This window comes from Ursus maritimus, unplaced genomic scaffold (genome assembly GCF_017311325.1).
Source record: "Ursus maritimus isolate PB19 unplaced genomic scaffold, ASM1731132v1 scaffold_19, whole genome shotgun sequence".
In the NCBI taxonomy this organism is placed as follows: Eukaryota; Metazoa; Chordata; class Mammalia; order Carnivora; family Ursidae; genus Ursus; species Ursus maritimus.
In genome coordinates this window covers 52,988,205-53,014,043 of record NW_024424341.1, presented here as the reverse complement: position 1 = coordinate 53,014,043, position 25,839 = coordinate 52,988,205, and the positions used below count along the sequence as shown (strand labels likewise).

At 53.3% G+C, this 25,839-nt stretch overlaps 2 protein-coding genes across 5 annotated transcripts; one reads left to right on the top strand and one right to left on the bottom strand.

Moving 5' to 3' along the window:
• Nucleotides 1-19,876, top strand: SMG9 (SMG9 nonsense mediated mRNA decay factor). 4 transcript variants are annotated; one of them, XM_040634104.1, is made up of 15 exons: nt 1-255; nt 2,436-2,523; nt 2,836-2,991; nt 5,539-5,613; nt 5,703-5,967; nt 6,059-6,156; nt 7,766-7,878; nt 11,417-11,528; nt 13,354-13,449; nt 13,883-13,968; nt 16,589-16,695; nt 17,426-17,533; nt 17,705-17,833; nt 18,115-18,295; nt 19,349-19,876. In XM_040634104.1, exons 3-15 carry the CDS (start codon nt 2,842-2,844, stop codon nt 19,425-19,427), a joined length of 1,599 nt encoding a protein of 532 aa, XP_040490038.1. In that variant the 5' UTR covers nt 1-255; nt 2,436-2,523; nt 2,836-2,841; the 3' UTR covers nt 19,428-19,876. The 4 variants fall into 4 exon arrangements, with proteins under 4 accessions (XP_040490038.1, XP_040490039.1, XP_040490037.1 ...); XM_040634105.1 differs by lacking the exon at nt 2,436-2,523; XM_040634103.1 differs by having other exon boundaries at nt 2,436-2,991.
• A 1,554-nt stretch (nt 19,877-21,430) lies between these two features.
• On the bottom strand, nt 21,431-24,338 carry LOC121103544 (interferon-inducible GTPase 5-like). The gene is made up of 3 exons (XM_040634420.1): nt 24,174-24,338; nt 22,696-23,341; nt 21,431-22,086 (listed from the first exon to the last, which is right to left on the bottom strand). The coding sequence occupies exons 1-3, from the start codon at nt 24,336-24,338 to the stop codon at nt 21,431-21,433; spliced, it is 1,467 nt and encodes a 488-aa protein (XP_040490354.1).
• Between the last annotated feature and the right edge of the window lie 1,501 nt (nt 24,339-25,839).

Sequence of the window (25,839 nt, the reverse complement as noted above, 5' to 3'; positions counted from 1 at the left end):
CACCCGGCGGGTACTGCTCTCGGCTCGGTCCCGCGCCACCTCCTCCTCCTCTTCCTCATTCGGCCTTGGCGCTTCCGGAGTGCCTAGACCGGTTCCGGAGTGACCGGTGCCTGCTCTCTCGGTCTCCCCCACGCTCCTTGTCCCCCAGACGCCATTAGCAGGCCCGTGGCTTGTGGTGGAACCTCCCCCCACCAGCCCCGTCACGGAAAGCGCGCGTAGCGCTGCGCCCCAAGAGCCAATCAGCAGCTGCCTTAGGTAAGGGGCCCGCAAGCCCGCGCGAGGCTCGCGCGCCGGCAGGGGGCGGGGCGCGGGGGCACGTTTCGGGGGGCCCCGCCCCCTTTTCGACCGTTAAACGATCGCTCCGACGCCCGGCGGGTGTGTGTAACTGAGTAGGGAGCGAAGAGCAATACTTAAAATACCGGGTTGGCGGGCGTGGGGTGGGGACCGGTAAAAAAATGTGTAAATAGGAACTTCGGTTCTGGGAGGGCCTAAGTATTGCCAGGGTCCCAACGGTAGCGTGTAAAGGGAAACTTAAGTTTTGGGAACACGCAGAGGGTCGACAGGACCTATATGCCCCGGAGGCCCTCCAAGTACTGTGTAAAAAGAAACTTAAGTTGTAGGGTTTCCCCATAGGAGGCTTGTGAGCAGGTGCCCAATTATGGGGGATGCCCTCTGAATAATCTATAGACTCCTAAGTTCTAGGGGTGCCCCATATACAAACTTGTAAATACACGTGTTCAAGTGTCAGAGAGTCCTTTGAAAAATAGTGTGAATCAACTCTTACGTTCTGGGGGTGGGCATAAATATGGAGTTAGGAAGTAGGAGTTTGCAAATAGACACTTAGGTTCTGGGGGAGTCCCCACAAGGATCATGTGAAGAGATGTGCAGGTGCTGAGGAAGCTGCCCAAAGAAGGCCTAGTTAGATTCCACACGTCTGCGAGGTCACCGTCGGAGTCCTGTAAATATAAACAGACTGGCTTCAGGTGTTTTGGGAGACTCCTCAAAGGAGCCTGGAAACACCAGGGGTCCCCAGATTGCATGTAGGTGGACTCAGATTCTGGGGTGCTCCCCCATAGAGCTGTCAGGTAGATGCAGATACTGTGGAAGTTCCCAGAATAACATGCAAAGGGACACTTACTTCGTGGGAAGGGGGTCCTCTGGGTGTGTAAACAGACGCTTGAGCGCTGGGGCGGAATCCCCGTTGAGGACAGAAAAGAGACACTTAAGCGCTGGAGTTGGGGGGGTGGGGGCTGTCTCCAGAATGGTGTAAACCAACACCTAATGGCAAGGGAGGGAGGAGTCCCAATTTCTGAGGGGAATCTCCCTCAGAGACTGTAAACAGTCATTTAAGTGCTGAGTGGATAGTTTTCCAGAAGCATGTGTAAACAGGCCTTGCCCTCTTGTCTCAGAAGGCAGTCTGCAGCTCCATTTGTGGCTGCGGAGAGGTCACTTGGAGCAATGAGGAGCTAGACAAGCCCCTGTCTGGCCAGCAAAATTACTCCCCTCCCACATCCTGTAAACACTTACTGCAGTTCTGGAGAAAGAATCTCGCACAGGGACCCGTTAGTCACTGTTTGCTTGGGTGGGAGTGGGGGATGCATAGAATGATTTCACAGGCACTTAAGAGCTAAGCAAGGGTCAGCAAACCTTCTGCAAAGGGCCAGAGGGAAATTGTTTGAGATTCTGTGGGCCATACTGTCTCTGTCTCAACTACTCAATTCTGCCATATCAAGAAGGCAGCTGTAGACAATTTATAAATTGATGGATGTGGCTATGTTCCAATAAAACTTTATTTACAAAAACAGAAGGCAGCCCTGATTTGGTCTGTAGGCTACAGTTTGCCAACTTGACCTCTGAGCTATATAGTAAATGGCCTTACAGTCCTGCAAACAGACTGTTAAGTACTCAGACACTTCCCTAGAATGAAGTGTAAACAGCTGGGGAAACTCCCTAGAGGGACCTATAAAGCTAGTTAAATGGTAGGGAGTGGATCATATAGGTAGCAATACATTTTATAACATCTTAGATTAACTACTGGTGAGACCTTGGTGTATGAGGGATGGCAGACCATCAGAAATGGAAGGTAAACAGACTGACGCCAGATGGGACGCCAGATGAAAATAGGCCCTTGAGTGCCCCGCGTGTGCTAGTATTCAGTAATCAAAACAGTAGTTGTCCGACTGAGCATCATGTTACTAATTTGTAAGGAAATGCTTTGCTGCTCTTTGGGAAAGAAGATGTCCCATTTTTATGTGACCCTTCCTCTGTGAGTTATACTTATGTTGGGGCAAAATGATTAATAGTTGGGAATAGTTTTGGCTGTAAGTAAGAGATAGAAGTGTATTTGTTCCTTACTGTATCCTGAAGTAGACAACGTAAGGTTAATAGGGGACCCCTGAATCTTTTTCTAAAGTGTCTTCTTTCCTTCCTTCCAGCCCAACTTGGCTGCTTGAGCTCCAGCCTGCACACCACATTCCTTCCAGCCAGGAGGAGGGCAAAAGGCGTGTGCCAGTGTCTGTGAAGGAAAGTTTCTGAAAGCTGACAAAACACACCTCTGGTGTCATATTGTTGGCCAGAAAGAACTTAGTCACATGGCCACCTACCTGCAAATTATGCTGGGAAGTGGGTTCTCGACAGCCGTGTGCCCTGTTCAGAACTGAGGGTTTTATATTTTTTGGAAGAAGTGAAGGAAGAATAGATCTTGAGAGCCAGTTGGCAGTCCCTGCCACAGCCACAGAGCTCTCTGGAAACAAAGTGCCTTCTTACAGTCCACAGTGAGCCAGATAGATTGGAGAGCGTCTCTTCACCCTGAAATCAACCTCTTTCTCTCTGTAGGCAACCATGTCTGAGTCTGGCCATAGTCAGCCTGGGCTCTATGGGATAGAGAGGCGGCGACGGTGGAAGGAGCCTGGCCCTGGCGGTCCTCAGAACCTCTCTGGGCCTGGTGGTCGAGAGAGGGACTACATTGCCCCGTGGGAGAGAGAGAGACGGGTGAGTGAGTGGGCCCAAGGGCAACATCCACATATCTGCTTGTTGCACAAATGTTTTTTAAGTACCTGCCATGTGCCAGGCACTAATCCGGATGCTGGGGCTCTGTGAACAAAACTGGCCTTGTGGCATAAGGGCAGAGAGTGACAAAGGGGGCTGTCAGATGAAATGGACAGAGAGGGCCTCCCTGAAGAGGTGAGGAAATACACCATGACAACATGTGAGTGAAGAGCATTCTGGGACGGACAGAACAGCAAGTGTGAAGGCCCTGAGCCCTATGTGTGGTGTATTCAGGGAGTAGCCAGGAAGCCAGTGTGGCTGCAGAGGCTGAAGAAGAAGGGAAGGTGATAGAAGATCGTATTGGGAGACGTAACTCAGGCCAGATCACATTGGACCTGAGAGGCCTGGGAAAGGACTTTGGATCTCACCGAATGAAATTGACATTGGAGTTTGAGCTGAGAGTTTAAGCTCATGTTTTAAAGAGTCGTATGATAACAACAGCAGCTGTTATTGGTTTTTTTTTTTTAAGATTTTATTTATTTATTTGAGAGAGAGAGCGAGCACGCATGTCTTCCTGAACCCTTAGAGCTACCCCGTGAAGTAGAACCTAGGATAGATTTGATTTTCACAAATGAAGAAAATGAGTCTCAGCGGAGAAGGGACTTACCCAAAGTCACAGAGTCAGCAGGCTTTGGGCCCAGAACTCAAGCCCAGATCCAGCCGAGCCCAAGCACAGCCTGTTCTGTCCGCTACAGCGTCCTGGGCTGGGAATCAGGAGCCTCAGCGTGGGCGCTGGTCCTGCCTTGCTCCCCTCATGTGCTTAGGTGACTCACTAGCAGAACCTGCCCCCTGCTCGGGTTCTTCCTCCACCTCTGAGAGAGGTTTGGCAGGGTGGAAGACGGTAACAATGGGACCAGTTTCTGAACCATAAAACTGCCAACATGAAGAATAATTTATTCACAGTGAGCTCAGCTCTTGCTTGTTCCTTCCCTTGGGTGCAGCACAGGTGAGAACAAAGGGTCTCTCCTCCTTCCACATGTATCGGGGAACGTTACCGACTTCCTATACTGTCAGCTTCAGCCCCTGGATACGCAGCTCCAAAGTCTCCGCTACAGCGTCCTGGGCTGGGAATCAGGAGCCTCAGCGTGGGCGCTGGTCCTGCCCTGCTCCCCTCATGTGCTTAGGTGACTCACTGGCAGAACCTGCCCCTTGCTCGGGTCCTTCCTCCACCTCTGAGAGAGGTTTGGCAGGGGGGAAGACGGTGAGAATGGGACCAGTTTCTGAACCATAAAACTGCCAACATGAAGAATAATTTAAAGACAGTGAGCTCAGCTCTTGCTTGTTCCTTCCCTTGGGTGCAGCACAGGTGAGAACAAAGGGTCTCTCCTCCTTCCACATGTATCGGGGAACGTTACCGACTTCCTATACTGTCAGCTTCAGCCCCTGGATACGCAGCTCCAAAGTCTCTTGTCTTTGTCTCCGACTTCACCATGGAGCCCTGGCAGCCTTCTGACTGGCCACTGGACTCCACATCCTCCGTGTCCCCTGCTGACCTCAGCACCTTCCTCCCAGTATCCATGACAGCCCATCGGGCCTCATCCTGGACACCCCTCCCCACACCAGTCAGGCACCTGTGCATACACTGTGCCTCCTGAATACATCTCCTGCCCACCATCTTGTCTCTGCCCTCGCAGCCTTGGTCCCACGTAGCCTCCCTTCCTCCCCGGGCTTCTGAAGGTGCACAGCCTCTCCTGTAGTTCTGTCACAATTGTTCTTTCCAGAGCACTTCCATGCCCTTTTGTTTGTTCTTCACCATAGGCCAGTATCCCCAATGTATGGTGAAGAAATGGAGCCAGTGAAGGCTCATGGCTCTCCTGAGGTTCCTCAGGGAACCAGAAAGAACAAGACTCAAACTCGGATCTCTCCCCCTTCTTATTAAGCAGATCAGGGTTGAGTCGAAAGAAGCATGAGGAGGGCAAGGTGTGGGACTCAGGCCACTGGCTTGGCAAGCACAGGAGTGGAGCTGAGGAGCGAGCAGAATAGCAGCTGTCAGGTTAGTGAGCACCTGCCACGTGGACCGGTCACAAGCTCATCCACTTTCAGCCTTGTGGGAGCCCTGTGAAGAAAGTTCTGTCCCTGTTGGCCAAATGAGGCAGCAGGCTGAAGTGAGGCTGGTTCCTTATCCAAGTTCACACAGCCAACAAAAGGCAGGGCCAAGGTTGAACCCAGAGCTAGCTCCAGAGCCCTAGCTTCCCTGCTTTTCTGGCAGAGGCAGCTAAATGCATTTCTGGAGCCAAGCTGCCAGGGTTCAAATCCTGACTCCATTGCTTATTGACTGTGTGACCTTGGGCAAGGCAGTTAACCTCCCTGGACCTCAGTTTCTTCATTTGTGAAATGAGGATGATAGTATATATCTCCCGGGGTTGTTGGCGCAATTGAAAAGTTAACATATGAAGGCATTTAGAATTGTACCTGGCACATGAAGGCCTTCGGGAGTGTCCAGAAGAGCCAGGGAAGCCGTTCCTGAGTAACTGCCCTCCCTCACCACAGGATGGCAGCGAAGAGACAAGCTCGTCGGTCATGCAGAAAACCCCCATCATCCTCTCAAAACCTCCAGCAGAGCGGGTGAGCAGGGAAGAATCTTCTGAAGGGGAGGCTGGGAGCAGTTAGAGCAAGGATCTCTCCCACTGACTGGAACCTTCTCTCTCCCGTAGTCAAAGCAGCCACCACCTCCAGCAGCCCCTGCTGCCCCACCGGCCCCAGCCCCTTTGGAGAAGCCTATCGTCCTCATGAAACCACGGGAAGAGGGAAAAGGGCCTGCGGCTGCAGCAAATGCCTCCACCCCCGAGGGCACTGCCCCTGCACCCCCTGCAGCCCCCGCACCACCCAAGGGAGAAAAGGAGGGGCAGAGGCCCACACAGCCTGTGTATCAGATCCAGAACCGAGGCATGGGCACTGCCGCCCCGGCAGCCATGGACCGTGAGTTGGGGCCGGGCAGGATCTGGTTGGGGGCTGGACCCCCTCCCACGGAGCCTCACCGCATCCTGTCTCCTGCTTTCCTCATCTCCAGCGGTTGTGGGCCAGGCCAAACTGCTGCCCCCAGAACGCATGAAGCACAGCATCAAGTTGGTAGACGACCAGATGAATTGGTGTGACAGCGCCATTGAGGTACTGAGTGGGGAGGTTGTGTCTCGGTGCTTGAGCTCCCCCAGGTCCCACATCTCACCACGTCCACCCCACCTCCCCACTGCCATCCTCTTGGCTGGCAATACCAGACTGGATAGCTTTCAGGCAGCTGCGACGATGAGAGAGAAGGAATCAAAGTCCTCACCTAGCCAGGGCTGAATGGCGGTGGCTTCCACTAGATCAGCTGTGCTGGTTGTTAAAATACTGAAATAGTTTGCTGTTGGTCGGCAAGGAGGGACTCCGCCTACCACCGAGATGCCATCCCACAGCAGGGCAGTCTCCTGGACCCTGCGCTAGTTCCCTTCCTAATTGGGTGAAACCCGTGCTGTACCAGTGTTAACTGGTTTGAATCTTACTCCCCAGAGGTTTCCCATCCATCGCAGTGGCCTCTGCTCTGGTTCAGACCTCACGTTCCTGCCCTACCCCCCTCCAGTCTCCCAGGCTTCATTTCTCCTCTTCTGCTGCTTTTCCCCCCTAGACCCGTCCCATCCCATCCCTGCCCAAATTCTCCCAGATGTGTCCTTTTTCCTTCTTCAACAGCTTGGACTCATTAAAACATGCCAGGCCCATCTTTTCCTGGCCTGCTGCCTGTGTCCACTGTCTTACTGATATCAACTGGGGGGCTTTAAAACAAAAACAAAAGCCAGTGTCCGGGCCTGCTCTTCAAGTAGAACGCTCTGCAGTGTTGGGGGTGTATTTGCACCATCTAGTGTGGTAGCCACTCTCTTTATCTGTGGCTCATGGGCACTTACCCACATATCCCCACATGTGGCTAGTATCTCTAAGGAGCTGAATTTTTAGCTTCATTTAATCTTAATTAACTTAAGTTTAAATGGCCACATGTGGACAGCATCTGCCTTATTGAACAGGGCTAGCCCTAGGTATTCTGCTTTAATGTGTCTAGGGTTAGGCCCAAGATTAGCTGCTGCTGCTGCTGCCTTTTTTTTTTTTTTAAAACTCCAGGTGATTCTAAACCAGTTGAGGACTTCTCGGTTTTTCTTGAGGAGTGTCTCTCACACCCCCTGGTGGTGGAAGGCATCAGATAACTAACTAGTGGGCCAGAGGTGAAGGTCTCAGGATTTTCCAGGACTCTTATCCAACAGACAGGAGCCAGGACAGACTGACCTTCCCGTCCTGCACTCTCTTCCCTTTTTCATGCTTCCGTATGTTTTCCCAACCTGCCAGAAGCCAAAAGCCCTCCAGGAGTCTGCTCCAATAGCCCTCAGTTACAAGTCCTGTCTTCACCCACCTGTCCTTCATTCCTGTGCCTTTCCCCTTATCTTCAGCAAAGTCAGGTTCCCCTTTTTCCCACCGTGTTCCAGCCGCACTGATTTCCTGTTTGCTTCTTGACCATGCCCGGCTCTTCTGTACTTGGGAGCTCTCACAGCAGTTATTCCTTGTGCCACCACATTCATACACAGCCCCTTTGCCCAACTCAGGGGATTGAAGCCATCGAAGTTTTGCCTCTTATCTGATGGGGCAGGCAGGCCAGCCATGAAAGTCTCTGCTTCTGCCCCACCCCACCCCAGTCTCACTCCCACTCCAGCAACTGACTCATTTATGAGGGTCACATTCCTTCATCTTCCCACAGTACCTGTTGGATCAGACTGACGTGTTGGTGGTTGGTGTCCTAGGCCTCCAGGGGACAGGCAAGTCCATGGTCATGTCATTGTTGTCAGCCAACACTCCTGAGGAGGACCAGAGGTAAGGGATGTGGAAGGCCAGGAGGGAGGGGAGGGGAGACCTGGGACAGGAAAGGGTGCACCTGGGTGTGGCAAGTGGTGTCACCAAAGGACTTTGGGAAAATGTTTCACCTCCTGTGGCCTCAGTGCCTTTGTCAGATGAGGATAATTAGGAGCTGGATTAAATCTTTGTGTGACTCCAAGGTAACCAATCCTGTTTCTCCCTCCCTCCCTTCCTGCCTTGCCCCAGCTTTGAATTTAGGCTGACCTCAGTCTCAGCCCTGCCACTCACCAGCTAGTTGACCTTGCGCAGGTCACTTCACTTCCCAGTATCTCACTTCATTGTAAAGTGGGCTTTTGAAGGATAAGATCAGGAAGGCAAACGTTAACAAGAACCTGACACAGAGCAAATTCTCGCAGGATGTTGGTTGATAAGGCCTGGTAAATAGAACAGGGAAAGAGACCCGGATGGAGGGCATGGGTTCTAGACCAGCTTCAGTCTTGCATTCTTGAGGAAGGATGGAGATCATTGTGAAGTAAAGTATGAAGTCACAGGAGAGGATTTGGGGGAAGAGGGAGCTTAAGAACTAGGGACCGGGGCGCCTGGGTGGCGCAGTCATTAAGCGTCTGCCTTCAGCTCAGGGCGTGATTCCGGCGTTATGGGATCGAGCCCCACATCAGGCTCCTCCGCTACGAGCCTGCTTCTTCCTCTCCCACTCCCCCTGCTTGTGTTCCCTCTCTCGCTGGCTGTCTCTATCTCTTCAAATAAATAAAAAATAAAATCTTAAAAAAAAAAAAAAAGAACTAGGGACCAAAACTGAGGGCAGGGAAGGAAAGAGGAAAAGGCAGGTACCAGGGAGGGGGGGATATACACAGTCCGATGAAGGAAGACTCAAACTGGGGAAGAAAAAAGGGTAGTAGCCACTTGGGATTATCTAAAAAATATAGGGTTTGGTTTTGTTTTGTTTATAAAACAGGTGATACTACCTTGCATTCCATGCATGGGCATCAGGGGGTCCATGAACCTCCTAAGAGTAAATGCAGAATTTTACACATATCTGCACTCAGGCTTTTTTTCTAGGGAGAGGGTCTGTAGTTTCCACCAGATCTTATAGAGACCCAGCACAGGTTAAGAACCACTGCTGTGAGAAAATACATCCGCTAGAACCAGAGCCATGGGGTTGCCCTACCTCCCAGGTCCACGCCGTTTCTTCTCCTGTAACTTGTAACTTACTCACTTGTAACTTAATCACCGTGGCTCCCCTTGGGAGCAGCTCCAGCTTCTCTCAGAAGCATTCCTTCCATCTCAGCTTCCCCCAACTAGTGAAATTTCCCCCCAGCTCTGAGTTCAGACTCCTCAGCTAGAGAGAATCTTACTGGCCTAGCTGGTCTTTTTGATATAACAGCAAACAAAACTAGCAAAATCTTTGTCGCTGGCGACCAAAGTAAATAAGTTATTTGACATGTTAGAAGATGGTAACCACACAGGAAGGGATTATAGGGAAGCAGTATGGGTGCTAGATTACACTTCTAAATCGAGTGGTCAGGGGAGGCCTCACTAAGGGGGACATTGAGAGAAAGCAGACTTGGAGGAGGAAGAGCTTTCTAGTCAGGGAATGGTGAAAGCTGGCCTCTGAGGCAAGAGCTTGCCTGGTGTGTGTGCAGCACAGTGTGGAGGCCATGGAGCTGGAGCAGAGTGAGCAAGACGGGAAGTCATAGGCAATCAGGTTAGAGAGCTTAAGGGAGGGGCGCCTGAGTGGCTTAGTTGGTTAAGCGTCTGCCTTCAGCTCTGGTCGTGATCTCAGGGTCCCGGGATTGAGCCTCATGTCTGGCTCCGAGCTGAGCGGGAGTCTGCTTCTCCCTCTGCCCGTCCCCCAACTTGTGCGTACATGCGCACATTCTCTCTCTCTCAAATAAATAAAAAATCTTAAAAAAAAAAAAAAGATAAGGGAGGCCTGAGGTGTTGGGCGTGTAAGTTGTCATCCACTCTTTCCACCCTACAGCCCTCACGGCATAACACAAGGGGGAGCTTTTCAAAACCCACATCCAGTCCACTCCTCTACTTAAATGTGTTCAGGGCTTCTCCAGTCTCATTAGCCAAAGCCCCAGCTCCTTACCATGTCCCACAAAGGCCTGCGTACCCTCTTCTTGCTCCCAGGCCCACTTGTTCTCTGCTCTCACCACATCGGTCTTTGATTCCTCATATACACCACCTGCCTTCTGCCTTGGACAATCTTTGCTTCCATCCTCCATCCCCCCTGCACCTCCCCTTTAACTTAATTAAAGTTGCTTAATGAACTCTTCTCTCATTCTCAGTGTGGTCATTCGCCTCTTTTATGGCATCCCTTCCCAGCTCTGCCAACTGAGTTATCCCCACTCAGAGTGCTACACACCTCTTCTTCCTGCCACTTGAAGTTACTGATTTCTCTTGGTTTGTAAGGTAGACCAGAAGCCCCATGGAAGCGGGGCACCTGGGTGGTTCAGTTGGTTAAGCATCTGCCTTTGGCTTGGGTCATGATCCCAGGGTCCTGGGATTGAGCCCCACATCAGGCTCCCTGCTCAGTGGGGAGTCTGCTTCCTCCTATCCCTCTGCCCCTCCTTCTGGTTCATGCTCTCTCTCATGCGTGCTTTCTCAAATAAATAAAATCTTTAAAAAAAAGAAGAAGCCCCATGGAAGCAGAGACTGTCCTTATTCACTGCCACATCCTGGTATCTGGTACATAGGAGGGCTTCTGTACAGTGTTTGTTAAGCAGGGGGAACTTGCTGTGTGTCAGACAGCAGAATAAGCGTCTCAGGGAGGTGGGGATTACCTTTTTTGAGAGCTAGGTTCTACAGATTTTTTTTTACAGATTGAAAAAGGAAATCTCTTTTTCAGAGCCACAGAATGGGACCAAGTTGAGCTCAGTTGGTTTAGGGCAAGGCTCAGCTCTGCCTGCTTTGCTGTCTTCTCCCCATCCAGCACAGGTAGAATTGAGGGAGACTCTCCTCACAGGGGAAGAACTGGGAACCAAGTTCTACAGCCAGACAGCCTCTTGCTCTGGAGGTGGGGAGTACTCAGTGCTGTATCTCCAGTGCCTGGCCTCTGGCAAGTTCGCTTGGTAATTAATAGCTAACAGTTATGCATCAGTGCGGATCAGGCACGTTCCTAAAGGCTTTACATATAATAGCCTCATAGTAACCCCAAGAGTTTTGAGACTATTGTTATCCCCATTTATAGATGAGGAAAAACAGAGGAGAAAGAGACTAAGGACTTGCCCAAAGCCACACAGCCAGGAAGAGGCAGAGCTGGGATTTGAAGCCCAGCAGTCTAGCAAAGGCCCTAGTCTTGACCACCTCAGTCTACTGACTTCATTAAATGAGTTGATACTTCTACTTAGGAGTAAGGGTAAAGTCATGTGGAATAAAGTGTAGGCCCCCAGACAGCAGGGGCCACCGATGGAAGACTTTGTGGGCAGGCAGGGAACCATGCCTCACGTGCTCCTTTCACAGGGTCATACTCCGGAGGTGTCAAAGGCTGAGAACGAGATGTCTAATGCACCCCACCTGCTCCTCTCCACAGGGCATATGTTTTCCGGGCCCAGAGTGCCGAAATGAAGGAACGAGGGGGCAACCAGACCAGTGGCATTGACTTCTTTATTACCCAAGAGCGGATTGTTTTCCTGGACACACAGGTGCCAACCTCCACATGCCCCATTCTGCTGCATGCCACATTCAGCTCTGTCCCTGAATGTTTTTAAGCTAGAATCCTGCTTGGATTCCACATGGTTTCAGCCAAGTTGTGTCTTTTCTTGGCCCATTCAATTTTGCCTCCCTCCCCTCCCATCCATCCTGTACATAGTAGCCTAAAGAATCTTCTAGCGAGTGGTTAAATGTGTGGGCCCTGGAGTCAGTCTGTGTATGTCCAGATTCTGCCTTTAATTCTTACCAGTTGGGTGACTTGAGGCAAGTTTTTGTGCACACCCCCTGTCCAGACCTCAGTTTCTTTGTCTATAAATGGGGATGATAATTGTTCTCAGCCTCACAGGTTCATTGCAGGGATTCAGTCCAGGCAGAACAGTCCAGGCAGAGTGCTTGCCATAGGAGCTGGCACGCAGTTAGCATTCAGGCCCATCACTGTCGTTAGAACTGACCTGTCATGTGTCTGGCAGTTTTCCTCATCTTCTCCCTTGCCCTCAGGCAGAGTCCCCATTCCTTAGCATGGTGTTCAAGGCTTGTGGGGCTTGCCTCCTTCAGACTCTAGCGTCCCCTCTCTGGTGTAGTCTCCGGCTCCACCGCACACACCACAAGGCATCGCCATGATCTCTCTCCCTGCCGGGGTGTCCTCATCCTCTTCCCTTTATCTGAAACTGCCTATTCTTCAGTTTTCTGAAGTGGGAAGAATATTATTGCCTACCTTGTAGGGTTTTGTGAGGCTTCAGTGAGTGAATACAAGTAAAGTCCTAATGACAGCGCCAGACATGAAGTACGTGAGAACACCCTCTCTCCCCTTGCCTTTTTGCTTGGCTAATGCTTTCTCCCGGAAGACTCTGCTGGGGTGTTGCCTCCTCCCAGAAGCCTTCCCCTCCTCTGAGCACCCACCAGTGCCGTGTGCACCTTCCGCCGCAGCACTGCTTTATCACGGCCTGCTTCAAGGGTGCTGTCCCCACTCCCCATCGGCCTGGAGCTCTTCGGGAGCAGCTCTGTTGGTCAGGGTCTGGCCCATAGTTGGTGCTCACTGCATGTTGATGGAACAAAGTTCTCGTCACCGTAGGCATTGATGACACAGAGTGGAAAACCTACAAAGGTGGCGTGAGATCTGTGAGCCAGTTCCTGTGCAGGGCCCACCGGGACCTGGAGAACAGCTGAACTGCTGTGAGCTGGGTCCGAGACCCGCGTGGAGCAAAACGGGAGTTAAGACAGAACAGAGCGTGCAGCGTTGGGAATTTTAGAAAGCGAGCAGTTGGGAAAGCCTCTTACCTAAGAATTCCATTCATTGCAGTAAGCAGTCGAGAAGACTGCCAAGCTGATTGAACTCCTGCAGTTTTTAAATGGAATGTTCCTTTGAGGAAAGGTGATGAGCTCACCACTGATTCTTTTACGCCCACTGATGCAGTTTTAAAATCCTCACCAATTTTCACACTAATCATTGTTTTTTGACCAAAGTAATTATCTTAGTGAAGTTTTGAAAGCATTTGAGACAACTAAGAGAAGAAAAGGCTCTTGAAGGGCCGTGACTCACTCAAGTCAATATTACATTTATTAGCACTAGGAGAGTTCTCTTGAGCATGAGGCACTTGAGAGCAGTGATGATTTGTAAAAGAGCTGGGGGAAGCGTATTTGCTTTGAAACATTCTTTGTCACCTCCTCTGGCTGACTAGCACTTACCCATGTTTCTGACCTCATTTTGTCCTGAGAGAGGCGGGGTATTTGCCTTCAGTGTGTGGAACTTAGATGACTGTGACCCTTAGGGTCCTGACCACCGGCCCCTTTCCTGACACCTTCTCTTCCTTGCTGCAGCCCATCCTGAGCCCCTCCATCTTGGACCACCTTATCAACAATGACCGCAAGCTGCCTCCAGAGTACAACCTGCCCCACACCTATGTTGAGATGCAGGTGAGGGGGCCGAGCCAGCCCTGGGGGAGAGGTCTCACCCTTCCCCTCAAGATTTGTGATGGGGAGTCGGATATGGGTTGACCTAGTTTCTGCTTCATGAAGAGCCCCGGGTGCCCCAAAAACTATAGGGAAGAATAGCATTGAGAGTCCTGTCTGGCTTAACTTCTGGCTGTGCTCCTCAGAAAAGTCATTTCCTGCCCCCTCCCCCTTCAAGCCTCGTTATCTGCCCGTGTAAGTTGGGGTGATCATTCCTACCTTGCCTACCTTAGGGATAGCCATAAAGCAAATGCCAGCATAGTCTGGGCACGCAGTAGGTGCTTAAAGGCTCTGAGACCCTTGCCCTGCTGCCCCCTCAGCTAATTCCTGGGAACAGGGACCCCAGTTTGGGCAGAGGGGCCCTTCAACTCTGTCGTCCCTTCCTGCCCACTCTCAGTCACTCCAGATTGCTGCTTTCCTCTTCACGGTCTGCCATGTGGTGATCGTTGTCCAGGACTGGTTCACAGACCTCAGTTTATACAGGTGAGGAGCAGGTGGGGAGGGGGAGCCAGGCAAGAGATGGGGACCAGAGACTCAGCCGCTTGGCCAGGTCTCACATTCCACATAGCAGCCACAGGGACCCCTTTAAAATGTGAGTTGGAGTGGGTCATCACCACCCAGCATACATACACACGCTTACAACTCTCCACTGACTTTGAACATCACTCAGAATAAAATCCAAAGTCCTTCCCAAGCATGGCCTACAAGGTCCTACACCGTACAGCCCCAGTCACCTCACTGACCTTCTCTCACCGCTTTCCCTCACTCCTTCCATTAAAGCCCTGGTGACCTCATGGTATCCGTCATGTAGCTTAGGACCTCTGCACTCCATCCCTCAGCCGGAAATACTCTCCCTGCGAACCTCAGGCTGTCACATCCTTTGGACCACCTCAGCCCTTCACGTCCTTTGGACGACCTCAGCCCTTCCCACTACAACCCCCCTTCCTCCCGCGCTTCTTACCCTGCTGTGTTTTCCTTCATTTGCATGTGTCGCTCCCTGATGGGACATTGCAGATCTCTCTGTGGTCTGTCTCCTGCATTAGAATGTAAGCCCCAGGAGCTCCAGGCCTCACACAGTGCTGGGCACAGGGTAGATAATACAGGTTGAGTGAATAGCATCATCAGGATCTGGCTTGCCCATCTTGGCCATCTCCCCCAGGCGTGTGTACCATTCCACTGGTACCCTGGCAGGCAGGGAAAGGGAGGGAGTCGGGATCTGGCAGGAGTCCTGCCTGAAGCAGCTGGAGGTTCTAGAAATGCCCCCTCGCCCCAAGAGAACTGGCTTAGAACCTGAGGCACAAGGATTCCTCTTGGCCTCAGGCCCCAGGGCGTAGCTGTGTGGAGGCCAGCCGCCTGGGGCACAGGGCCCAGACAGAAGGAAGGAACAGGAGCTCATGGGCAGGGGAGAGCTGAGGCAAGGGAAGCTGATGTCTCCAAAGTGAGGCAGCCCGCCCTGGGTTTGAACCCCAGCTCTTATTAGGTAAGTGGCTTCTTTCTCCTTAGCTCCTCACAGGCAGATTGTTTTACACAGATTAAATGAGTTAAAGAATTCAAAGTATTCAGCATAGCATAGTACCTGGTACATGGTAAGCAACTGATGAATGGAAGCTTAACATTTATTTTAGTAACCCTGGGGGTGGGGGTGAACTGTGGGTCTGGCCAACAGTAAAAATGACTTTCTGGGAGAGCCAGCCATTGTGACCAGATCTGAGTGTCTTATTTCTGAACCCCCCCCCCCCACCATTGTGTATTTGAATTCATTCACATGACAAATGTACTGAATGTTTATGGCTGCCATTCACTGTTCTGGGCACTGAGGACACAGGTATGAACAAAACAGACTGCCCTGTGGAGAGTGCATTCTGATTGGGGCCTAGCGGTGGGCTTCTTAGCAGGCGAGCCCCTTGAAACTGGATGACGTACTTGTACGTGTGTCTGTGTGAAGAGAATATCCATAGCTTTTTATTCGGTCCTGTTATCCCCTACGTCAGATAGCGGGTTTATTTTATTTACATATTTGGAAAATAATTATTTTAAAATAGCATCAATCGACATTTAGGTCCACACAGAAACCTGCACGTGGATGTTTATAAAGCAGCTTTATTCACGGGGCTCCTGGGTGGCTCAGTCGGTTGAGCGTCCGACTCTTGATTTTGGCTCGGGTCATGGTCTCAGGGTCGTGGGATCGAGCCCTGCATTGGGCTCTGTGCTGAGCGTGGAGTCTGCTTACAATTCTCTCTCCCCCCTCCCCATTTCTGCATGCTCACACGCGTGTTCTCTCTCTCAAATAACTAAAGCAGCTTTATTCATAATTGTCAAAACTAGGAAGCAATCAAGGTGTCTTTCAGTAGGTAAATTAACAAACCGTGGTTCGTCCAGACAATGGAATGTTACAGCAAACCATGAAAAGACATGGAGACAGTACATATTCGTCAGTGCCTATTACTAAGGGAAAGAAGCCAATTTGGAGGGGCTACTGTATGATTCCAACCAGATGACATTCTGGAAAAGGCGAAACTGTGGAGCCAAGTGAAAAGATCAGGGGTTGGGAGGGGAGGGAGGGGTGAATAGGTGGCGCACAGAGGATTTTTAGGGCAGCGAAACCATTCATTATAATACTGTGTGGTGGTTACATGACATTTTTGTCGAAACTCATAGATCTACAACTCCAAGAGGGAGCCCTAATGTAAACCATGGACTTCGGGTGATGATAATGTGTCGAGGCCCATCAGAATGTCGATAGTGGGGGAGGCTATGTGGGGGTGGGGGCTGGGTGTCTATGGAAATCCCTGTACTTCACTCAGTTTTGCTGTGGTCTTAGAAATGCTTCAAAAAATGGAAGTATTTTTTGTTGGGGTTTTTTTGTAGAAGTTTTTTTTTAATAGCATAAGCTCATTTGAAAATGCGTACATCTGGCATGGGTCCACGGATTGGTGTCTGAGAGAGTGGTCTCTGAATTCCCTAAAATTGTGTGAGAAATAGGGTGTGGATGCAGCCTTTATCTGAGTGTGGTTGTAGTTTTTATCAGATCCCCAAAGGGAGCCCTGTCCCTAGGCTGTGGGATGGGGGTGCGAGTGCACCAACCTCTCACCCCAAACCCCAGGTTCCTCCAGACAGCAGAGATGGTGAAGCCCTCCACCCCGTCCCCCAGCCATGAGTCCAGCAGCTCCTCAGGCTCCGATGAAGGCACTGAGTACTACCCCCACCTGGGTGAGAGACATTCTGGGGGCTGGAGGGGTGGGCAGAGGAGGAATGGGGGGTAAAAATCAGGAGCACTGGGGAAGCGGGGAGCTGGGAGGAAGAATGAGCAGAGTGGCTGCTCCTTCCTTAAGGGTCCCACCTGGCCACCAAGGGCACAAACCCCGAGCCTGAGTCTGGCTCCTTGATCAGAATGAGAGCCTTTTGTGAACGGGACCCACATCTGCCCATCTCTCTGACCCTGGCATCTCCAGCACAGGCTCAGGGAGGGAGTGTTGCAGTAACCTGAGTGGCCCCAGGTCGCCTGCCCACCCTCCCTCAGCCGCACACAGGCTGATCCTTTGCTGCTGTGTCCTTGCTCTGCTGTGCCTATCCACGCACCGGTCTTCTACAAAGATCTATTTCATGTATGCCACCTCAGGTGGGGACTTCCCTACTTCCTCTGTCTCACCAAGCCCCTGGTACCTTCCTGTCTTGCTCCTAATCATGTGCCTATCTTCCTCTTCTGTCTTTTCCATCAAACTGGGGACTCCTTGGGGGCAGAAACCACATCTGACTCACATCTGGGTCCCCAGCATCACCCAACACAGGGCCTGGTGCTACAGCAAAGTAACCTGTCACATAACTGTTTGCGAGTGCTCTGAACCCAGGGGTAACGGCAGATCTTTGGCACGAGAGGGGAAGTCCACACAGCCAAGCCCCAGCGGCCTCACAGGACTGCATCTCTCTTCCCACCCCTCAGTCTTCCTGCAGAACAAAGCTCGCCGAGAAGACTTCTGTCCTCGAAAGCTAAGACAGATGCACCTGATGATTGATCAGCTCATGGCTCATTCCCACTTGCGTTACAAGGGTGAGGGTCCCTGAACCGCCCCCCCAGGCTGACCAGCGGCCTCTTGATTCCTGACCCGGTCCCTTGGCCCAGACGTCCGGACTGGCCTCCTGACCCTAGCTTGACGATTGTGCATGTACGTCCCCTGCCCTTCAGCATAGTACCTGCAGGCTGATGGGTTTTCTCCTCCAGGTACTCTGTCCATGTTACAGTGCAATGTCTTCCCTGGGCTCCCACCTGACTTCCTGGACTCTGAGGTCAACTTGTTCCTGGTGCCCTTCATGGACAGTGAAGCAGAGAGTGAGAACCCACCAAGAGCAGGTATGGTTCCTCCTCAAGGGAGTCTGGTCCATAGGGATATCAGTTCTTCCTTGGTCTGGAGGGAGACACAGGATGCCCTGGTCTGGGGTGGTAGGGACCCACGGTGGTCTGAGGGGAGACTCCAGCTTGTCCCTAAGGTATTTGTACCTTTTCTTAGGAGAGTGTTTCCAAGTTGTGGAAGTACAGGAAGAACTGGGCTGGGTCTGAACAGGGCGGTACAACTGATATTCCAGCCCAGGATGCTGGGTGACCGGAAAAAAGGAAAGGCCCTCTCTTGGCAGGCCGTCCCCCTTATCCTCCCCACCTCAACGTTCCAGGACCCGGTTCCAGCCCCCTCTTCTCCCTGCTCCCTGGGTACCGGGGCCACCCCAGTTTCCAGTCCTTGGTGAGCAAGCTCCGGAGCCAAGTGATGTCCATGGCCCGGCCGCAGCTGTCACACACAATCCTCACTGAGAAGAACTGGTAAGAGCTCTTGGCAGAGGGGTCAGCGTGAGCCAGAGGAAGGTCTCAGTGATCTCTCCACATCCCAGTTTCCTCCTCTGAAACGTCGATGATCGCTCCCATGCCAGGCAGCAGGCTGTTTCATGTGATCTTGAGTCCCCCTGAGTAGCCAGTTAGGGTTGAAGTCTTCTTGCCAGTTTTACTGGTGGGGAAGTCTAGGCTCAGAGAAAGGAAATGTCACATAGCACCATCACACACCTGTGACCAGGTGTCATGTGATAGTGAGGAGTAGGAACAGTGAGCCCAGTCAAGCTTGAGGAGTGTTTATTCTGACCCCTGAGGGCAGAAAGTGTGGCCTCTCAGGAGGGGACACTGGAACGTCCCCACAGCAGCTGTGTTCTCCAGCTCTCACTGGATGGCACAGTCTCACTGTCCCCCTCCACCTTCCCTCCTTCTCTGCCGACTCAAGCCCTGAGCCTCCCCAGCCCCAGCTTCACATGACTGTCTGTGTCCGGAGTCCACAGCAGGTCTGCCAGATCTAGGTCGCATCATCTCATTTCCAGGAGACACAGTGCAGCCTCTGGCATGGCTCCCCTGGGTCTGCAGTTAGCTGTGGTCAGAAGCGGAGCACACACAGCAGCATAGCCATTCAGGGGGTGCAGGGCGAGGGGGCCAGGAGCGCTGTTCCTCTCACCGTCTACGGCAGAGCCCAGGGAGGCGAGGGTCACGCAGCTGTTAGACTGGTCATTATAAGACTCTGGAGAGAGAGATAGAACCCCAACCGACAAAGGCCAACACTGAGTGGAGTGGGAAGAAGTTTAGACTCAGAGCTGGGGCTTGAGGCCTAGGTTCCAGACCAGGCACCTTCAGCTTGGCTCACCCTGGCTGAGGTCTGAGAACCCGGGCCATTCCCATCAGCATTGCAGTCTTCCCTGTATCCGGACCATTTTCCCTGCATCCCGATGTCTCGGGTCGTACGGGTCGTACGCAGGACCTGTTTTCCCACCTGGCCAGGGTCAGTGCAAGGCTGGTGGACCGCGGCCAGGGCAACTGACTGCTGACCTCCTCCCGCAGGTTCCACTACGCTGCCCGGATCTGGGATGGTGTGAAAAAGTCCTCTGCGCTGGCAGAGTATAGCCGCCTGCTGGCCTGAGGCCAAGGGAAGCAGCGTCATGCAGAGAACCCCCTTCTGGGTCCCCATGATGGTGAGGGAGCACACGTGTCCTACCCCCCTGGTGGGGTGGAGAGTGGCAGCAGGCCTGATGGATGAGGGACCGTGACATTCTCGCCCAGAGACATGAGGTGTCCAGGGCCAGGCCCCCCACCCTCAGTGGAGTATTGTTCAGGGGGCAACTTCGAGATCCCAACCCCAACCTGGGACAGGGCGGCCCATCCTCAGTTCCCCGCAGGGACAGGCAGTGGGAGTAGTCTGAATGGTCACCAAGAATCCCAGGTTCCATCTTGACCTCCCTCTGCAGGGACAAGAGCAACAGGTCCCTCCTCCCTGACTCTGAGCCCTTTCCTGTAAGGTGCAGCAGGGTCTGGGGAGCTCTTCGTTGGGGCAGATCTGGTGGTTCGAATAAAAACAGTCATACAAGCCTGTTCCTGGTGCTTCTCTTCTTCCCCTCTCCCCGGCATGCTGTCCTGGGGAGCGTGGCAAATTGGGGTCCCAGCCTTTGGGGGCAGATTAGCTGCAGCCACCATTGGAGGCTGAGTGAACTTCCCATGGGGACACATCCACTGTAGGTCGTAGGGTTGTCAGGAGCAGATGGAGACCAGTCTGCTAAGGAGGAAGCCCCTAGAAAGCGGTATTCTTACTGATAGGAGAATACAGTGCCCTCCTTTGGCTAAATGCAGTTCCTACCCTCGTGTCCTCAGTGTTGAGTTGAAGACAGTGCCTGCCTTTGAATGCTAGTTCAGTGCAGTGCCTTATTTAGTACATGGTTTAAAAATAGGACATATTCGGGACGCCTGGGTAGCACAGTCGTTAAGCGTCTGCCTTTGGCTCAGGGCGTGATCCCGGCATTCTGGGATCGAGCCCCACATCAGGCTCCTTTGCTGGAAGCCTGCTTCTCCCTCTCCCACTCCCCCTGCTTGTGTTCCCTCTCTCGCTGCCTGTCTCTCTCTGTCAAATAAATAAAATCTTAAAAAAAAAAAAAAATAGGACACATCCTAGTTCAATATAGTACTTAACACTGAGTTGAAACAGCTTCTACCCTTATGCAAATACTCCTACCTTACCCTTACCCACAGTGCTTACTGTTGGTTAACTACAGTGGCTTCCTTTCCCCACAGACCTCATCTACTCTTGTTTAAAAGTCGACTCTACCTTTAAATCCAGAACCGACCCTCAATCAAATACACCATACATTTCAATATAGGACCTATCATCTGCTCAGTTTACATATGCTACATCTTAGCTTGGTGTTTCCCGAAGTATGTCTCCAAATTGGTCTGGCCATCCCACCCATCCCTCCTTAGTCCTGACCTTCAAATCCTGCTGCTCACTGACACGGTTGGTACCAGTCACCAGCTGAGTCTGTCTGCCCGCTACCCCATACCCCTCTGGTCTCCCTGCCTTCCTCCTGCTCTTGGGCATACCCATACAGTCCCGGTGTCCTTGGGGGAATCCTGGGGGTGGTGAAGAAAACACTCAGGCCAGGAGTAGGGTCTGGGAGGCACGAGACCCAGGGCAGGCTCTGGCCCTGCCACTTGCTGACTGAGAAGACATTAGGCAAGAACTTCCCTTGATGGTCCTCAAGGCCCTTCTGAGCTGTGACGTTCACAGCCCTCTTAGGGAAATGCTTCTGAACCTTTTCCCCACTGCCCTGACCTACACAAACACCTTCCAAGGTGCCCTTTCTAGCTAGACAGCAGAGTTTCTCCCTACCTTGTCAAAACTTACATGTCCTATGTCCTGCCCGCTCCCTCTACATCCCAAGGGGACTGGTGGTTGACGTGGGGGTTCAGGGCAGAGAAGGTGGGGGCAATGGCCAGAGAGGGCATAAGATCCAGGACTCAAAAGCACAAACAGCACGCGGGCTTAGTCTGGGAGAGTTGGAGCTTGAGTTTCTTTCCATCCCCTGACACCACTCAGCCTGGGGACAATAGAACCGGTATCCTAGTCCTTTGCTGCTACCTCCAGCCGGCCTAGGTTCAGGGCTGGGATCCTTGATTGGGTTTCTCTGGGAGCTTGTGGTCAGAGCTGTCGAGGAAGGCCTGAAGCAGCACTCGCTGGGCATCGTTGACCGCCTCGTCCAGAGACGTGCGGAGCATGTGGTAGCTGGTGGCGAAGGAGATGCCGCAGGTGGCCAGGGTGCCGAGGATGGGCACGTTGAGGAGCTCCTGGGTGAAAGCAGAGGCATCCCTGGAGGCCTGGCCCAGTAGTTCCACCACCAGTGCCTCGGTTACCTTGGTCTTCAGGCCCTGGACCGCCTCCAGGATCTTGTGCAGGGGTTGGCCCGTCTGCCCCGCCAGCATGACAAGGGAGTCCTGGTCCAGGCCGAAGCTGCGGCGGTAGCCTTCCAGGGAGTTGATGAGCACGTACAGGTCACACGCCACATCCTGTACGCCTGGCACGGGGCTCGGGTTGACGCCACAGGCCACCGCGGCCACCAGCCAGATGTGCTGCCGCAGCGAGGCGGCCTTCTTCTCTAGGATGGGCTTCGAGATGTTGGGCATGGCCAGCAGAAGCGCGTGCCGCTTGTGGCTCTCGAGTTCCCTCACCATCAACTCCTCCAGCAGGTGGAAGTCGTACTTGCCCAACTCAAACATGGAGAGCAGGAAGACCTTGGGGTCCTTCAGGCCCCCCGCTGCGGGAGACAAGAGCACCCCGCGGTCTGGGCGCAGGAGCAGACCGCGGTGTCCTGACAGCTGCCGAGGCACGAGCGCTTGCCAGGAGCGCACAGCACGAGGCTGGAGAGTGTCGGCCCCGGAGGCAGGCTGCCTGAGTTCCCACCCCAACCTTGCTCCCTACCACCCGCTTGGCCTTGGGCAAGTTACCAAATCAAACAAGGGGATAATTGTCCCTCCCTCCTAGGGATGCTGTGGTGGTGAAGTGAGCGCATGAAAATGGTGCCTGTGGTAATCCCTTAATAAATGTTAGCTGGCCTCAGCCACAGGTGCCAGCATCCCGTGGGCACGTGGCATTTGCACTGCTCTAACTTGGCAAATACACGAGCCAGCACATGTCCTGTTTCCTTAATGCAGGTGATTGGTCTCTGTCACCTGTGACTGAGAAGCGCCAGCTCCCGGGAAAGGAATGGCAGCTGTGAGCATCCCGAGTTCAGCCCCACAGTCTGATATTGGACAAACCCTTTCCCCCTTGCGGGCCTCGGCTGGAAGACGAAGGGGAAGGAGCAGGCGATCCCTCCAGAATCCACCTGCCCACCCCCACCCCCACCCCCGAGCCTGCACCTCACCCTCCAGCCGCCGCCAACAGTCATCCCGGATCTGGCCGAGCACTCGCTCCTCTGAGAAGGTGCTGGGGCGCCGGCTGCGGGAGGCGGCAATGTCCACATCCACCTTGGAGCGGATGAGGTAGAAGCGCTTGCCCTGCTGCAGGATCTCGCGGGCCAGCTGGGCATGGTGGGCGGTGAAGCTCTCCGAGGTGATGATGATGAAGAAGTCGTAACGGGCCGGCAACACCCGCTGGAGGTATTTGTCAGCCTGGAAGGCGGGCGCGCCAATGCCCGGCAGGTCCCAGATGACGACGTTGGGGTACTTAGGGTGTGCATATGGCGTGGGCTCCACCGTCATTTCCACCACGCCCGTGTAGGCTGATTTGGGGTCCTCGTCTCCCAGCCCCCTGATGGCATTGACAAAGGTCGACTTGCCTGAGCCCGTGCCGCCGGTGATGCCGATGTCCAGCCTGGCATTCTCCAGCGAATGCAGTGTGGCCTGCAGCTTGGGGGCCGCTGCTGGCAGGTCCCCCGCCTCGAAGGCTCCCTTCAGAGCGCTGGTGTCCTTCCACAGATCCAGGACCTGGGACTGGCTGAGGCTTGACTGAAAGACTCTGCTCTCCATGGGCTCCCTGACGTCCAGGACTCCGTCTTCAGGATTGATGCCCTTCAACAGGACAGGCAGGGGAGTAGTCGCCCTCTCTTCTCTACACTCCTCAGCATGCCCCGAGTATTCGAGGCACCACCAGCAACCGTACTGAGAGTGCGACCATGTGCTGGGCCCTGTGCTAAATGCTTGGGTTCGGTTCACTTTTATTCATCGCTGCCAGGTTGTCCTACTGGAATATCTCAGAAAATCCTCCTAACAGCCAGAAAGGGAGATTCCCTTACTATCCACATTGGCAGTGAGAGGAGAAATCAGTTGCCCAAGGCCCCCAGCTAGTGCGTGGACTGTTGGGAATAGAAACTGGATCTTAGGATCATAGAATTCAAATTCTTTTTTTGGGGGGGGGTTAGTTTTAAGTACCCTCCATACCCAACATGGGGCTTGAACTCACAACCCTGACATCAAGAGTCGCACGTTCCACTGCCCTAGCCAGCCAGGGGCCCCTAGAATTCAAATTCTTAAATAACTTTGTATGGCATCTACTGTGCGCCAGGCTCCGCGATCAGCAATAGAGGGCAGTAATGAAGAGCTGGCCCATCATCATGGCTCCTAGCAGTCGATGTTGGCTCACTGTGTACTCGGGGCCAGCCACTGTTCCAACCACAAGCATCATTTCATTGAGTCCCCATTGCACAGAGTAGGAAACCGAGTCGCTCACTAAATGTCTTCCAGCCTGCACCAGAGCCAGGACACGGACCAGCCCCCTCCGATCCTTTTGCCACACAACCTCCCCACCCCATCCTTGCGCCACTGAGCACCTGCCATGGGCCAGGCAGGACCTGTTTGGGCCCTGCAGTTCCAGCACCAGGGAGAGAGACTCGACGGGACGGGCCTGGTACACTTGTGAAGACACTGCCGCCACGGCTGCTGACTTCCGAGTACCCACGTCTGCTCCGGGAACCGGGAGGCGCACCTCCACAAGCCCCGCCCGGCCTCTGAGCCTCCGAGTCCTCATGGGTGCGATGGCCTGGGGCACCAGCGCTGACACGGAATGCATGACTGCAACGAGTCCCAGCCATGCCGGGGACTTGGGTGACACGGTGGGTCATGTCCCCTCTGCAGCCTTTATTTCCCCCATCTGTTCGGTTGCTCACCTGTGAAATGGAGCGATGACTCCCCAGGGCCCTCCAGCTCTGTTTTAGGAAGCCTCAGGGTCTTTCTGCTGATGAGGCCAGCTTGGGAAGGGCTTGGAGCATCAGGCGGAGCTTGAGCTTTCTCTGTGGGTAGCCGTGGAAGGGTTTTGAGCAGGGAAGGGAGAGGTGCGTGGTGGATGTTGAAGGAGCCCCCTTTGGCCTTTGGGGAATACACTAGAGCCTGGGAGATGAGGCAAGGGGCAGGGGCAGGAGCTGGTGTAGAGGGTGAGGCCTGTGCTGGAACAGGGGCTGATGGGGTGGAGATGGGGGATGGGAAAGGGAGAGATGCAGGCAGAAAGGACAGGACAGGGCGACCAGTTGGTCGGAACCTTAGGCAGTGTGTGGGGAACGTCACTATTCATGCCTGACCGTTCCATCCTAGCCATGGGTCCTGTGTTTTGGATGATGTCCGAGGGTGCGAAGGTACAGAGATGTGGGCTGGGTTTTTGAGAACACATTTGGAGTGGACCATCCCGTCCTCGTATCTGGGGGTCTGGGATTTCCCTACCATTATCCCCCACCCTCTTTGGTGCAGAAAGGTCCACGTGAACCCAAAAGTAGTCCTGACAGAGCCAATGGGAAGGCCTTCCAAAAAGAGAATCCTGTTGCAAAGCACAGAGCTCTTCGGCAGAGAGGACTGGCACCCCCTTTAATCCTCCAGCTGAAAGCAGCCCCTCTTTGTCTGGAACTGTTTCCTAGGTTCAAGGCCGTCTGAGGCCCCCAGATGAGGCTAGAACCACCCCCCAGATCTGGGAATATCCATAGGCGGTATTTGTGAGCACCTAGGGGTGAGGCCGCCTCCCCTTCCCTGCAGTCCCTGCTCCACCACTGGCCTTGTACACAGCTTCCAGAGCCTTCTTGTGAGTTCCTGGAAACTCACCTTTCTCTGCACCTAAATCCAACCCTTCCCTGAGCCCCTGTGCAAGCCCACAGAAGCCCTGGGGGCAGCCCCTGTCCTGTCCAAAGACCCTAATCAGATAGTTTTTTAATCTTTTAAATGTATGTGACCCTTGACTTGGCATGTGAGGTCAGGCTCGAGCGAGGAGGGGGTCAGGTTCACTTCTGCATTCCCACCAGAGAGCCAAGGACAGAGCAAGAGGGAGTGCCCGGGGTTTGGCTTCACAGACACAGATCCCCTCACCCCGTGTTGCCCACGCCCAGTGACACCTGCAGCCACATGCAGCTCTCAGGAGTCCCACCCCCATCGCCCTGGCTCGGCTCCATGGCCTTCAGTACCACCCCAGCATTCTCGCACCCACAGAGACATGCGGACACAGCAGGTGAAAGCCCAGTCAGTAGACTGCTCACCACCTCAGACCCACGGCATCAAAATCCCAGACATTTACCCATGCTTCTCCCAATCAC